Below are 15691 nucleotides of genomic sequence, written 5' to 3'. Positions count from 1 at the left end.
TCGGCGTCACGTCGACTCATACCTGTGCTACTTCTCCCGCAACAGCCTCTCGGAGCTGAGAGAGTACACGGAGGGCCTCGGCGAGCCCACAGAAGCCGATGATTGCACCCCCACGTCCGGCCAGTCGGTCATCTCCCTACTGAGCTTGGAGGAGTTAAAGCAGCTCATTGAGGAAGTGAAGGTTCTGGACGAAGCAACACTGAAGGTGGGTCTCCTTCATACACATTTGCCGAGACAAAGGCCTTGGTAACAACAGTGTGGTCACCTTGTCGGGCCACAGGGGAAGCCACTGAGTCACCCCAGGCTCCTGGTGGCTGGAGCAGGTGCTGCCCGTGGTGGTGGAGGGGACAGTCTCACGGGGCCACAGTGGAACCTTCCCTAGGGAAGGAGCTTTGCAGCTTTGAAAAGCTTCCAGCCGCTGGCTCATGGCGGCTCTTTAGTTCTATGAATGAGAAGAGGTGAGGCTTCTGCTGCAGAGCCTGGTGGCCCCTCCCGGACAGCACTATTTCCTGTCCCACGTGCTGCCCGCCTGTGCGTCCCTAGGAAGGTGCAGCTGAGTCTGAGCTCTTACCTGGGACTTCCCCTGCAGAGAGGTGATGGACCCCAGGGCCCCAGTCATTCTGATAGTCCCACTTCCTGTATCCTGAACACAGCTCAGAGGTGGGAGAGAGGAAGTGGCTGCTGCGCCCCGATGAGCCCAGGCCGGGGGCCGGCACTCTGCATGGAAACTGTCCAGGCTGGGACGGGAGCTGTACTCCCAGCTCAAGGGTCTGGGAGATCCAGGAACACAGGCTGCCCGGGGGTGATCCCTGCGCTGTCCCCTGGCTGTCCTACCTGGAGGCTGTCTCCCGCCAGTGGCTGCCGGGCCTCTCACAGGGCAAGCAGGCTGCCCCTCTCCAGGAAGCTGGGAGGTTTGGGCCAGTGCTGGGGTAGAGATGAGGCAGGTGGTGAGGTCCACTCATCCCTCATCAGTCTGCAACCTGGAGACTCGCCGTCAGAGGGCCGTAGAGCCAGAGGCACGCAGGTGAGGCTATCTCCCAGCACCAAGGCACATACCAGCGGCTGACAGCCACCTGGACCTGCCGTTGTGCGGCCTCTGGGTCCCTGGTGACCTTTAAATTAGACAGGATCACTCTGCAAATGTCATGGGTTCCCATCTTCTTTTTTGAAAGGAAACCACCTGCCGGCACTGGGTCTGGCTTCCTGTGCAGTGGCTGGTGCTCGAGGGCCACGTGCTTTCTGCGTGTCCTCAGTTCCTGTCACTCCCATCTCACCTCTGTGACATGCCTGGCCCAGCATGCATGTGCCGCCCCAGACGGAGAGCAGAGCGGACCTCTGACCTCCTGCAGAGGGGCAGTCCTGGCACTGCGGTGCATGCCCAGGGGCTCCTGGGTGTGTCGGCAGGCCGTGGGCCAGCAGGCATGCCTACGCACGTGTGCACTGGGGCGGGAGCGCAGCCAGGCTCCCGATGGGGAGAGAAGCGACAGCCAGCTTCCTCAAGACAGTTCTGACCATGGGTTCGCTGCCGCCAAGTCCCAGACTGAAATGGCAGAACTGCGTGGCCCAACATGCTGGGGCTCCCAGGTGGCTTGGTGACACCTGCTCCTGCTCAAATGCGTGTGGGTGGGGCAGCGGAGGGGAGGGTCTGTACGTGTGGCTTTACACACGTTGTTTTCCTTCTGAGCCCTCACAAGTCCAGGGTGGAGTCCTTCCCTCACGGACGGTAACACAGACATGAGGCGGCAGTGGGAACGAGGGCACAGGCGAGCTGGGTTTCAGACTAAATCAGGCGGGTGTTCACACTCGTTAAAGTGTTCGTGCTACTGTGTAAAAACGTTCATTTCCTTCTGCAGCAACTGGACAGCATCCACGTCACCATCTTGCACAAGGAGGAGGGTGCCGGCCTTGGCTTCAGCTTGGCGGGGGGCTCCGATCTGGAGAACAAGGTGATCACGGTGAGTGACCCAGGGACAGGGCCCAGGGAGGGACACCCACTTGCCAGGAAGGGGCTTGTGTGGGCGATGAGAGGACCCCAGGCCACTGGGTGGGAGCTCAAGGCAGGATCTGCAAGGGGAGGGACCGAGTCCGTGTGTGTCAGGCAGCACTGGGGCCGTCAATCAGGTGGCCCCATGTCAACACCCATCACCATCCTTCACCAACAAAAAAGGCCTCTCACACCACACAGCAGGGGTCTCTGACCCCTGGGCTGCGGACTGGTGCTGGGCCGGCCCTGTCAGGAACCAGGCTGCCCAGCAGGAGGGGAGCTTGAATGTGCTGTGCTTGAATCACCCTGAAACCATCCCCTGCACCCCAGTCCATGGAGAAACTGTATTCCATGACACCGGTCCCCGGTGCCAACAAGGTTGGGGACACTGTTGCCCAAGGGAATCTGAGCCCTGGGTGTGGCTACAAGAGGAGTCACAGGTGTCACGGCCTTGCTCTGGAGCTGTGGACTTAGAACCTCTTGTCACCTGTGAGCACTGACCTCGCAGACAATCAGCGACCCTGGGGGCCTTGGCGAGGGACTTGGGAAGGCAGGTCCTAGAGAGGCGGGGCGCGGGGCACGACCCTGGGCAGCGGTGACTCTGCTGGTGGGTCAGGGCCCTGCCACAGGGATGCTGTGAGGAGTGCTGCAGTAGAGCAGGGGCCACGGGGGCTTTACCTGGAGGCTGGCTAGGGTTGCAGTCCCAGAGACTAAGACATGGGGTTGGGGAGACTATGGGGGCCACTCTGTCCATCATTGTCACAATGTCTGTGCAGGTGTAGGTAGAGGGATGCTGGGCCCGTGCTCAGGACACTGTCAGTCTTGTCCCCTTTGGCCCAGGAACCGGCACGCTGCACTAACTGGCTTTGACCCCTAGCTAGGGTCTTGACCGGACGCGGGTGCTGTCCAAGCCCTGACCTCTTTCACCTTCTCAGGTTCACAGAGTGTTCCCCAATGGGCTGGCCTCCCAGGAAGGGACTATCCAGAAGGGCAACGAAGTCCTTTCCATCAATGGCAAATCCCTCAAAGGGGCCACCCACAATGACGCACTGGCCATCCTCCGCCAAGCTCGGGACCCCAGGCAAGCTGTGATCGTCACCAGGAAGCCGACACCGGAGGCCGCGCCTGACCGGAGCTCCTCCACGGACTCTGCGGCCTCAGCCTCTGGGGCCAGTGATGCCTCTGCAGAGTCTAGTAAGTTCTCCTGGTGTGGCGGAAGCCCCGGGGGGCTGCTCAGCCACGGGTGGCCAGGCCTGTGTGCTGCCTGAGACACACGTCTGTGCTCGGACACAGACACACGCTCACTCAGTGGCAGCACCTGCCCGGTTCTCTGAGCCAAGGGCACGTGGCCCGAGGAGCAGGGCTGGCTCACAGAGCCCATCCCCTCCTCCACAGCAGAGGCCGCCGTCCACACGGTGACACTGGAGAAGACCACAGCTGGGCTGGGCTTCAGCCTGGAAGGAGGGAAGGGCTCCCTGCACGGGGACAAGCCTCTCACCATTAACCGGATTTTCAAAGGTGCGCTGTGCTCTTTTCCTTTCTCCTTAGTGGCAGGTATGGGCAACGTGCCTTGTTCCCCTGTCACCTGTACACCCCATATCTCCTTGTTCCTCCTCCCAGGGGCAGCTTTGGGACAGACTGAGACAGTCCAGCCAGGAGATGAGATCTTACACTTGGCCGGCACGGCCGTGCAGGGCCTCACGCGCTTCGAAGCCTGGAGTGTCATCAAAGCACTGCCCGACGGGCCAGTCACGGTTCTCATCAGGAGGAAGAGCCCGCAGCCCCAGGGGGCCCCAGCTGCAGGAGGTCCCTAGGCAGAGCACAGACGGTATAGCCAGCAGCACACAAATTCTCAGGGTTATTGCTCACCCCTGTCGAGGGCTGCTGCCCAGGTCCGACCTTCTGGGACTGGCCCGAAGGCTGTCCCGACGGTGAGGGCAGAGTCACAGTAGGGTGGCCGAGGCGAACTGTGGACTCTGTACAGACACAGCTCAGTGCGGACACAGTGGTGCTTTAAATAAAGTGAATGTATTGCGATCGGACGTGAAGCCCGTGCCCTTCACGTTTGTAGGCCTTCCGAGTGTCACAGCCATGTGACAATCTCCCGCAAAGCCATGCTGGTAAGTCAGGAGCTGCAGTGTGGCAGGGCTTGGAGGGGCAGCGTCAGCTGCAGCCGCACAAAGGTCTTGCCTGGAAGGTCGGGCAGGCCACTCACTCACACAGCCGGCAGCGGGCAAGCACAGGACCTCTCCCTGCAGCCTGGGCTTCCTCACCACACGAGTGTCCCCGGAAAGGCCAGAGCTGGGTGACCCGCAAGCCTGGTCACTGGAACAGTACCACGTCCCCTGTGCCCTCGGTGGGGTCCCCTGTGCCCTCGGTGTGGGCTGGCACACATCTGCCCGGGGGGAGGGGAGGAGAGGGGAGACATTACTGGGGCTGGTTTGGAAAATACTGGCCATCACAGAGTGAGCGCACCCAGGCCAGGTGGCCCAGTGGTGGAGCATGCAGCCAGGAGCCCAGGCAGCACGCAGGGCAGAGTGGCAGAGCAAGGGAGCATGAGCGCAGCACTGACCTCAGAGCTTTCTGAAGGTTGGCGTAGAATCCGGCCATGCTGCGTGGGAAGAAGGCATCCACCACGCTCTGTGGGAGGAGGCCGCTCAGGTCCGTCTGGAAGAAGGTCACCAGCTTGGTCTTGCTGGGCTCCCTATATGGTGGCAACAGAGCGGGGTTATGCGTCTGTAGAGGCCTGGGGCTGAGCACGGGGCAGGCCAGGAGCAGCCAGCTGGGAGAGAGTGTGGGGACCCAGGGATGTCACTGCCCAGGGTGCCCTCTGGACCTGTGCGCTCAGGACCAAGGGGACTGATGCAGACTTCCATGGTCACGCGGGGCTGGCAGCAGCTGCCGCCTCCCGCCTAGGAAGACCATGAATTCCCTGTCCCAGATTCTGTCTGTGGGGGCCCGGAAGCAACAAGGGCAGGTTCTGTGAGGTCTGGGGAGTCCTGGGGGCTCCTGACCCCCTTTCAAGGGGGTCTGCGAGGTCAGAACAACTTCCAGAGCGACACTGAGAGACAATCGGCCTTTTTCACTCTCATACTCTCCCGAGTGTATGGGGTGTTTTCCAGAGGCCACGCGATGGGGGACACCACTGCAGGCCGAACGCAGGGACAGACGTGAGGTTCCCTGAGCCTGATGAGGAGATTGGCAAACATAAAACAATGGCACTGCCTTCACTGTTTGTTTGGAAAAGTAGCTTTTTCATAAAAATATCTGTTCGTAATTTATTATTTAAAATCTTTTTAAATTTCCTTTTTAAAATTTTAAACATGGCAAATATTGATGTATATAATCCCCATTAAAAGACCCTTTAAAGTCCTGAAAAATATATAGAAGTATAATATATTTTTACACTCCCAAAGCAAACTATCTGAAAAAGAAATTAGGAAAACAGTAACATTTTCAACTGCATCAAAAAGAATAAAATACCTAAGAATAAACTCAACCAAGGAGGTAAAAGACCTGTACTCGGAAAACTACAAGGCACTGAGGGGAGGAATGGAGACGCAGACCAGTGGAGCCACATCCTGCGCTCGTCGGTAGTAGAGTTGAAATCAGTAAAACGTCCACGCCACCTGAAGCAGTCTCTATGTTCAACACACTTCCCATCAAAATGTCAATGACGTATTTCACAGAACTAGAACAAATATTCCAAAAACTTATGCAGAACCACAAAAGATCCCGAATGGCCACAGCTGTTTTAAGAAAAAAGAACCAACTTGGACATATCATACTACCTGATATTAAACTAGACTCCAAGGCCATAGTAGTCAAAACAGCACGGCACTGGCATCAAAACAGACACGTAGATCATGGAACCGAACAGTAAACCCACACTTTTGTGGTCAATTAACATTTGGCAAAGGAACCCCATACAACACGGTAAAAACAGTCTGTTCAACAAGACGTGAGACCTGCTGACTTACAGGAATGGCAGGCAGACACCGTGGGCTCATTCGAAGGCACTCAGGTGAGGGACAGAAGCCCGGGGAGGTGGGAGCGTAGCACACACAGGGGCCCTGGGCTGCAAAGTGACAGCCTTGTGCTCAGGGCGGTAAGGGCGGGAAACCGCCAGCCTGACTCAGATTTAGCGAGGGGCATGCCTGGGAGGAACAGGACACGGCATGGTCGGGACAAGGGGTCCTCCCTGTCACAGCCCGCCCGATGGCCAGAACAACAAAGGGACGGGCCTTGTGGAGCCCATTTGGCTCTTTACCGGAAGATGTCACCAGCATCAGAGCGTCACAGGAACCCCAGGTAGCACTGTACCTGTGCGTCAGGCGTTTGCCGACACCGTGCAGCTGGGAGGCTTGGAAGGGAGGTCCTTTAGAGCCCTGCCCCTCCTGAGCCAGAGGCACAGCAGGCGAGGCACCACATGCTGCTCCCGTCAGTGCTGCACTGTGTGGCCCTGGGGGCAGAGACTGCCTTATGCCACGGAGCCTCAGCCTCATGCAGACTCTGTCCCCACTGTCTGAGGGACCTTCTCTCATCAGCTCCTCCATCCCAGGCTCACTCACACCCTCATCTCTCTTAGCAGTGTCCTCTTTGGCCTGGAGAAGCTTTGCTTAGTGACCATGCTGTCCCAGGGGTGAGCAAGGGCCTTGGTGGGCGTTACACACAGGCCAGGCTGAGGGTCCTGCCTGTGCATCACTCACAGAAGGGGCATGACGGAGCTCAGGGAGGTGGTACAGGGCCCGGCCTCCACACAGAGAAGGATCAGTGAGGTTACCTCCCGGGCACCGAGCAAGGTCTGGACCACGCACGGTGTCACGCTGCTGCCTCTGTGACAGGCAGAGTCCCCACCTGGGGAAGAGCCCAGACTCTGGCGCGCGCCCCCTCCATGTAGCCCCTCATCTGTGCCTGCTCTCCAACCCCTCCTGCCCACATTCATCACAGCAATGAACCCGAACTCCAGGCACATCTGCTCAAAACTCTCCGGTGGCCTTGTCTTCACTGTGCCCGGGTCCTAATAGGCCCCAGACCCTCCAGGTGAGGCATCTGCTGCCTTGGTGACCAGATCTCCTACCCCACCCACAGCACACGCTGATCCAGCCGGCTCCGCGCCATTCCCTAAAAGCCCCACACCGGTCCCACCTGAGGGACTTCAGACCTGCCCCTCCCTCTGCCAGGAACAGGTCGAGTTTTCAGTGTCAACCTGGCTGGCACCTTGGATCAACCAGACCCTCAGGCTACCACAGTACAGAGCCTCCCGGCAAAGACCCGGCCATGAGGTCTGAGGACATGGGGATCGAACCCGCACAAATCCCACCCCGTCCCCGCTCCTCGGTGGCTTCCTCCTCTGCTGGGTGGGACCAGGGCTGTGCCCAGCTGGCTTGAGGCTGGAGGAAGGACTCCCACGGCAGCGCCAACAGCCACGCCTCCCACACCCTTTCCCATCAAGCACTGAGCTAGCCGTGGTGGTGCCTTCTAGTACCAGGGCCTACGGCGTGGTGAGACAAGGTAACCCCTGTGCCCCCAACAGAATTCCACCCTGCAGCCCCTGGCCCCCCCACTGCCTGCCCCTCGGTCCAGGGGGCCGCCCTTACCTTGGCATGGGCGTGCAGAAGCAGCCACAGGGATGGTTCCGTCCTCTCACGTAGCCTGGCTTCGGGGGACATGACGGGTGCTCCAGGTTGGCAGCTAGGAGATGGGGCACATTTTCAGAAAGCCGCGCCAGTGCCACACTCACCCTCCTGGAGCCCAAGGGGCCAGCAAGGGGACCCTGCTCCTGGGCCCTGAGCCCCCACAGCCCCCCCCCAACACACAGCAAGAATGGCAGAGAAAAGAACATTCCAGAATTGTGACTGGGGGTAGGAGGTGGCACCCTCTCAGATCTCAGCCCGCAGGGGTGTGAGGCGTGAATGTGCTGCCACCTGCCCCATGGTGGCGATTCACAGGCAGTGCAGGCTCGTGGCTTTCAGAAGGGGGCACCGGAACTCTGGCCCTCCCCTTCAGGAAGCCGCCCCATGGGCTTGGGGAATGGCTGCACCCCAAGGTTCTGTGAAGCCAAACTGTAGCTCGCGAGTGTGGGCACAACCATGAGCCTCAGCAGGAACAGAAGGGGTGCTGGCCACCCTGTGCCTTAAATGACCAGCCTGGGGACTGTCCCTTCTCCAAGCGCCACAGCACAGCATCCCGCAAGCCAGAGAAGGCGAGCAGCACCAAGACAGAGGCCTGGGCGGCCTGCTCCCCCGCAGAGGCGTGCAGGTGTGGGACAGAGAATGCCCAGGGCCCCGGAGGCTCTGCAGCACCCGCCGCCACTCACCGTTGGAGCTGATGGTCCCGTCCTCATAGGTCTTGACCAGCGCCAAGTCCACGAAGTCTCGGGGAGAAATGATCTTCATGGCAGCCGAGGGGGTGGTGGTTCTGGTGACGCACAGAGTCTGCCAAAGCCAAGGGGGGGGTCCCGCTGCGTCAATTTTGGTGATGTCATTTTAATAAAATCACAATCACATCTCCGTCTAGATTTTTTAACACCTGTAGTCTCATGGTTACAGGAAATACATGTATTTTAAAAATTTAGTTTCCATTTACATGCATATTTATGATGCAGGATGATGGTTTTTAAAAATAAATATATTAGGATAAAATTCAGTAGGTTGTGTGGAATAAAAATTTGATTTCTGGGCAAAAAACTGCAACGTTTCTGCGTAAGGACAGCTTGTTCCTGTGCCGTTAAAGCGGATGCTGGTAATAAAACTCCACGTTACTTTAGATACATCTACAAGAAGGAAGTCCTGTGTTGCCGGTTGTGTCACATGCTAAAAACGACAGGGGTGGGAACTTAGGGTGATAGCTTCAGGTGCCGCCCCCATGCTGGCTGTCAAGCAGAAGTGTGGGGATGGTGTGAAAGTTCCCAGAAACCCACTGGAGCTACGTGAGCAACGAATCTGAAGTCTGCTGCCCTCGAAGACTAACAGGGCCAGGCAAGCGTGGGCTGGGGCTGCCAGGGACGAGGGCCAGGGCAGCCTGGTTCAGGGACCCCACACAGGGAAGGAGGGTGAACCTGCACAGCACCCACCAAACCCACTGGCTAGCTGGCCAGGGTGGCGAGGACAGCAGGCACCAGAGTGGAGCGGCGCACAGGTGAGCTGTCTGTGGGCGGCAGGCTCCGGTGAGTGAGCGGTGGCCAAGGAGCAATGAGGCAGCCCGTGGGGCCTCCAGGAGCCCGGCAGGACCCAGGCAGGAGCTGGGGGAAGGCTAGGGGTGACTGACAGGGAGGGAGCAAACAGCTTTTAGCACCTGCTCTGCACGCACAACCTCTGGGACCCTGGGTGCGTCTCTTCACCCCCCTGAAGCCGCTTCCCGCGCCTGGGGAGCAGCAGCCCCCTGTGGAAGGACAAGGGTGTAGTGGGGGATGGTGCCGGTTACGGTGACCACAACTGCGGCACCTCAGCATCGTCACTCCAGTTCCCTCGGCCTTCTCTCAGGTCCCACCAGCTAGAACACGCTGAGAACTTTAACCTTCGAGAACATTCTGTACACAGTCACTGTGTTATCACGTGTATGTCGCGTCTATGGGGCATCAACCCATGTCTGGACTCCGCGCATCTACATATAACAATCTGGAAACTGTCTACAACTTTTTGATGTTGCCACCCTGTTAACTCACCTGATGTTTTACTTAAATGTGTTCGCTTTTTTAAACTTAAAGTTACTTGAAAAGGAAACTATTTAACTGTTGGGAATGGGGAAAAAAGTATCACGTGGCAAATATGAAAAGAAACTGCAAAACCTATGCACAAGAAATTGTCAGATTCTAACTGTGGCCCTGAATCCGAGGGCCGCTGTGTTTCGTGATGACAGAGGTCAGCAAGTGACAAACAGGTGTCAGACACATCAGCACACGGTGACACGCATCAGCAGGCGCAGTGAGACTCCCCTTCAAGTTATTGGAGAGACTTGTAAAGCGCAGGAATGGGGTGGCCTCCCTGTGCGATCCCACTGCAGCCGGATAGTCGGAGCCGCCCTTCCGGGGGCCATGTGCTGGGACGTGGGGATGGCGAGTGAAATGCTGGTCAATGCTGCCAACACCCGGACTCACTGGCTGAGCGACAGAGAACCACCGCCCGAGGTTTCCCAGTGCCACCTGTGCGGACACCCAGGAGGGCGCCCAGTCTACAGATGCCATTTTCAAACCGAACAGGCGGGCAAATACTCCCCTCCAGCCACTTTCTTACTAGTCTGCCTGTGACTTTTTTTCCTTCTCAACTTGTGTGAACAAAACGAGGTGAGTCCTGAACCCTCCAGAGGACTCCAGGATGGACGGTCTGGACCTGCTCAGTCTGACACGGTGACCACTGGTTCTGCATGGCCACTTCCACGCACACTGGCAGTGAGGGGAATGAAAACAACACTCGGTTTATTCAGAGGAGACACATTGCAAATGCTCTCTGGCCACACGGCGCTAGTGGCCGCTACTGAACAGTGATACAAAACATTTCCAGAAAGTTCCAACCAGTGGCGCTAGCCTCCCGACACACAGGTACCAGTGGAGAAGCCATCATCCAGGAGCTGCCGTCTGGCAGAGCCCGCTGCTGGCCGAGCCTCTGGCTCCTCTGGCCCAGATGCTCTCGGCCATTACCACGGCTCGTCAAAGGGGAGCGATTCCCACCGGAGCCGAGGGGTCGGACCCAGGCCCTGCTCCCGCACATCTGCCCAGAGCCCCCCGCCACTCCACACGCCTCTGCCAGCCGCTGCTGGGTTCTCCCAACTCTGAGTCACGCCGTCTTCTACCTGTACCTGGGCCACAGCTGAGCTTCAGAGCTGCGGGAACCAGGCATCTGCAGGGTGCTCCCTTTGCCAAAAGGTGTCACAAACTCCAGAGGGGACAGTCAAGTTACTTGGGGCTGGCAATGTTTGGAAAGACTTACATCGGTGATGCTCTGGATAACTTCAAAACTGGCCACGTTCTCATCCCACTTCGCTCGAAGGCTCCCAACAAGCGGCTTCACCAAGTCCCACACGCTCTTCGGTGCCCCGTTCACAATGCCTTCTCCTCGGTACCTGCAGCACAATGAGGGATCTGAACCCTGGATGACCCCCATCAAACCTGTTTACCCGGGACTGCCTGTAATGACTAGCTGGCAGGTCGGCCACTGCTGTGTAGGATGGCCTTGCAGAAGGGGCTGAGCTGACCAGCTCCCCTGCTCAGGCCTGCAGAAGCAGATGGCAAGCTTTCACAAGAATACAGTTTGCTGAAAATGATGTAGTTAAAAACAGAAGCTTTTCTGGAAGGGAACTGGCGAGCTGACTGTGGGGTGCTGGGACAATCGGAGCCTCTTAGGAACGAAACCCCAAAGCTGTCAGCAGGGGTGTGGTACTTCCGACAGCTTGGAACTGGGCGAGCACTTACAGGTTCCCTGGAAACTCCACAGACGGCCTCCAGGAAACTGTAACTCCGTTCTGTCAAAAGGCAAAGAATCGTAGCATTTTAGAGCAAGAAAGGCTCTGGGACATGACCTGGCCCAATTCTGTTCTACAGGAGGGAACTCATAGCCTCCAGAGATACAGTTCTCCAAGGAGACCCCACTTATACGGGCAGAGTGGGGCTGATCCCGGGTAGGACAGGTGAAGGGTTTTAACTGGCTTCCCATAAGAGCTCTGGGTGGTTTTCAGACCACCTTAAAAGCCACCTTTTAGTTCCTTGAGCAATTGAGGTCCATTTGTTAGAAATAAGAAGTGTCAAGTGAGAAAACTGTCCCCTTGCCACCCTCTCTGAACGCGGAGGGAGGGGCTCATGCTATGATGGAAGGTTCCAGTCAGGTGACCCTGGACAAATCCAGGAAAGGGGCAGAGGCTTACCTGCAGTTCCGAGCACAATGACCCGGTATTATTTTTTAGGGGAACACCCCCCCCCTCCCGCTGTCTCCTCGGTGCCTGGGATTGGAGTGTACCCCAAGCAGCAGGGAGAAGAGGAGCCTGGGGGTGTAAGGCTTAAGGACTCTGGCCCCAAGGCGCATAGGCCTCTTGACCCTTCCCTCCCAGCTCCTCACTCACGCCTTCCCGACAAATCTTCCAGCCCGAGTCATCTCGCCAGTACTGGAGCACCTTCTGGGCCACTGCCTCTCCTTTCTGTGCTGCCAGCACAGGGTCCATTGCACCCAGGGTTGCCCGAGGCCACAGGGTGCGGGCGACAATGCACCGTGAGGCCCAGAACCTAGACCTGGGCGGAGCGCGGAGCCACGCCCCCAGCCCCGCTCCTGCCCCCGGATTGGTCCAGGCCCTCAGGAGGACCCTGCCCTGCTATTAGATTGGCAAGGCCGGAGATGGCACGGTTCTGCTGGACATATCACCCCAGGGCGGGTCCAGCAGAGCTGAGCTCCGCCCATGAGGCTTTGGGAGGGGCCCTGAGGCCGGATGGGGAAAGTGGGGGTGGGGGGTCACAGGGGCAGGAGACCCTGAGAGAGCCCCCTGGACAAATATTCTTGGGAGCCGAAAAGGAAGAGGCCAATAAGTGAACTGCATTTTAAAAATTAAACACTGCAAAGATCATAAAAAGCTGGATAATGATCTGAGAGAAAAATGGGAGCATATTTTAACTGAAAGTAACTTTTTTTTAACGTACGTGTTCTTACAAATCAGGAAGCCATTGCAAACAACCCAAAGGCCCAAAAGAACGCATCAGACATGAACACACCCTTCGCAGAAAACTTCATTCATGGCTCATGAAGGACACAGCACCTTCCTCCCAGTTAGGGAACCTCAAGTACCAATAAAATGGGGCACTCAATACCCCTGTCTGAGGCACAAATGGGGAGAGGTCTGCTGACCGCCCAGCCCGTGCCCCGAGAGCAGCCGCTTCTGTGTGACCCTGCTGACAGCACAGTCACACGAAGTCATGGCGTGTTTGTTCACCCAGCGACTCCTGCACAGAAATGCCTGAGACAGACCTTGCAACTGGAAACACCGTACGTGTGGCCAGAATAAACAGGACTACAGGACACTCACTTAGCAGGCTGTCCCCGGCACAGGTGAAGCTGGCTGAGGCTGGGGCACAGGAGCTCCCTACTCAGGACTGCACAGGGCCGCCTCAAAGTGGGAGCCGACAGGGGCAGGCTATTCTAACCAAGAGCAACTCACTCTCTACAAATGAAACAAATAGTATTCAAAAAACTTCACTTTAAAAATAACCTTGTTTTCTAAATTCTCCTAAAGAAATCAAACGTTTCACGTGTGTATTGCCAGGGAGCGACACCCATGACAGGTACCTCAGGTCAGCCATGCACACGGATGGTGAGCCTACTGCCCAGCAGACAGATGGCGCTCAGGTCGGCGGCCTGGGCCCACGTCTCAGCGCCACCACTTGCCACTGGTGGTGACCCTGAGGGGTAGCTGGCCACCCAGGCCTTAGCACCCTCATGTGGAAAATGAGAAATAACAGCGCTCACTCATGCAGTCGGCGAATGGGTTGGAGGATTTGACCAACGAAGAGCAATTAGAATGGTGCTGGCGTACAATCAACACACAGAATATCCTGCGTGCGTTGTACATACAACCTGAGTGAGAAAGAAAGAACTACGAGTGTGCTCACATTTTTATGTGCATGCATATATATTTAGAACATTCACTTCCGGAAAGGTAGAAACTGTCAGCAGTGGGGAATGGCGCAAAGGGCATTTTCCTATCGTCCATCGTCACGCACCATTTAGTTATCTTAATTGCTAACATGCGGGAGTTTTTAAATTAAAAAGTCTCTGTAAGAAAATCAGTGTAGGATATTTCCATAAAGCTGCAGCTGGAGACCCTGTCAGAATTTCGTTTGGGGAGAAAGCGCTATGACGAAAAAGCCGAGGTGAGCAAGTCCTGTTATAGAGGTGACATTTGTAAAGATCTCAAGCACTGAAGACATCTGTACGCTCGTCAGAATGGAGCGTGGGTTTAAAGTTTTTGAAGCACTCTGAGAGCCTCCGCCACAAAACGGGCAGCCCTGGGCACTCAAAGCCCCTGAAGAAGGAAGGGCACTGTCTGCTGTGGAGGCCTGTGCATGCTGGCAGCTCCGGGGCCCGGGCACGCCTCTGGCCCGCTCTGCCTCCCAGGCAAAGGCAGGACGGGGCAGGAGGGAGGCAGGCTGGGGCCCCGACTGGGTGGCGGCTGCTCACACAGCTGCACAGCCATCTGTCCACAGTCCCCCTGGGGCTGCAGGCCAGAATGACAGGGAGGACCTCCACTAACCAGGGCCTGTCCCACGAGGCCTGGAGCAGACCTCACTCAAGTCACAGGGGAATCTTAAGGAGGTGGACATAGGGTAGGGAGCCCGGACCACTGAGGGCACGGGCCCAGCGTCCACGTGCTCCAGTCGTGAAAGCTCCGCAATGCAAGATGTGCGGCCTGCGTGGACACTGAGGAGGAACTGTGCGTGTACTGCCTTAGCTCGGACAGGTGCTGGCAAGGCTGGTCTGGGCATGTCTGCGTTTACTCACTGTTCACTCAGCAACAGCTGATTATTACTCAGCACATGTGACTTGCCTGCCTCTCTCTAGGCCCTTGACCCACAGGGACCTCACCCTTCACAGAGAGGGACTATGCTCTCTGGCTCACAGGCTAGCAAACTGAGGCTCACAGACGGCATCCAGGGCCACACAGCAAGGGGGCGGCCAGCTGGGGCACACACCTATCTACTATTTCACCTGTCTGCTCATACCCTTCACTTCCTATAAGGAGACGCAGTGTTTACCACCAAACGGGCAAAGAGCAGAAAAATTAAAAGAAAGCAAACCACCACCAGAAAACACACATACACACACACACAGAGGGGCTGGAAAACAGGGCTCCCACTCAGCCCAGGGAACTTCCTCTTTGAGACGCACTGAAGAGACTCCTCTCTGAATTTGCCGATATTCACACACTCAGAACAGAAGGAGCAGCAAGGGAGCCGTCCTCAGGTTACCAAGATGGTTGCCAGACTATTCTAATCAAGAGGAGCTCACCCTTTATAGCTGGTGGGTATATCTGAGATGAGCTCTGAGACCTGGAATGAGTCTGTTCTGCAGGTATTTTTAGCAGAATTTTCAATAGCGTGCCCGCCCCCAATCCTCAGTGGTACTGAGTCACCTTCCCACCCCGCACCCTGCTGCAACAGAACGCCAGAGGAATGCTGTAAAACCGCACTTACAAAAGGCATTGTGAAAGCCCGGATGTGCACCTTTCTCTTGCTACAACTCAGATAAGGGCTGCTGGGGACAGAAAGGACACAGCCCAGTGCTGGTCCAAGAAATACAAATTAACCAAGACAACCTGGAAAGCATTTTTTCCCTGCTGGGTTGGCAAAAATGACGAGGCTGGGCACTATCAAGTATTGGTAAGGCTGTGAGGAAAGAGGGCCCCCGCCACCTGCACAGTGAGGCTGGCCACCGGGAGGCTGACAGGGGCAGGCGGTGAGCCTGGACACGTCGCCGCTCAGGGGCCAGGGTTTCTGCTCTGGGAGAACCGGCACCCACTTCCCAGGTGCTGGCACAGGTGAAGAAGCCACGTGAAAAAGACTTAGCGCCCCACGACTGTGGGCTGTGCGGAGAGAGTGACTTCAGTGCCGTCGGCAAGTGGGTCAACACCGGGCACTTAATCTGTGTCATGTGTAGCCATGCAGCGGCTACAGGGAGCGGGCCGGTGTGCGCTTCATCATCAGCCCACAGACGTGGGTGCACACAGCGCGTG

The 15691-nt window shown here is 57.1% G+C and overlaps 2 protein-coding genes across 7 annotated transcripts in view; one reads left to right on the top strand and one right to left on the bottom strand.

Annotated features, from left to right (window-relative positions):
* Window positions 1–4026, top strand: part of IL16 (interleukin 16) — a 61780-nt gene extending 57754 nt beyond the window's left edge. For 4 of the 5 annotated variants that reach the window (XM_024561774.4, XM_045196537.3, XM_045196538.2 and 1 more), the window contains 5 exons: window positions 46–205; window positions 1854–1955; window positions 2920–3178; window positions 3380–3502; window positions 3605–4026. In XM_024561774.4, coding sequence (XP_024417542.3) covers window positions 46–205; window positions 1854–1955; window positions 2920–3178; window positions 3380–3502; window positions 3605–3798 — 838 coding nt within the window. In that variant the 3' untranslated portion in view covers window positions 3799–4026. The remainder of the gene's footprint in view (window positions 1–45; window positions 206–1853; window positions 1956–2919; window positions 3179–3379; window positions 3503–3604) is intronic. The other variant, XM_053912843.2, reaches the window with a different exon arrangement.
* Window positions 3994–12215, bottom strand: STARD5 (StAR related lipid transfer domain containing 5). Of its 2 annotated transcripts, none has more exons than XM_024561775.4 (7): window positions 12038–12215; window positions 11394–11443; window positions 10912–11044; window positions 8304–8421; window positions 7585–7678; window positions 4557–4688; window positions 3994–4379 (listed from the first exon to the last, which is right to left on the bottom strand). In XM_024561775.4, the coding sequence occupies exons 1-7, from the start codon at window positions 12134–12136 to the stop codon at window positions 4307–4309; spliced, it is 699 nt and encodes a 232-aa protein (XP_024417543.1). In that variant the 5' UTR covers window positions 12137–12215; the 3' UTR covers window positions 3994–4306. The 2 variants fall into 2 exon arrangements, with proteins under 2 accessions (XP_024417543.1, XP_053768819.1); XM_053912844.2 differs by having other exon boundaries at window positions 12089–12209.
* Between the last annotated feature and the right edge of the window lie 3476 nt (window positions 12216–15691).

This window comes from Desmodus rotundus, chromosome 10 (assembly GCF_022682495.2).
Source record: "Desmodus rotundus isolate HL8 chromosome 10, HLdesRot8A.1, whole genome shotgun sequence".
NCBI classification, from domain to species: Eukaryota; Metazoa; Chordata; class Mammalia; order Chiroptera; family Phyllostomidae; genus Desmodus; species Desmodus rotundus.
Note: the sequence above shows the minus strand (reverse complement) of the source record. Positions and strands in the feature narration are given on the sequence as shown.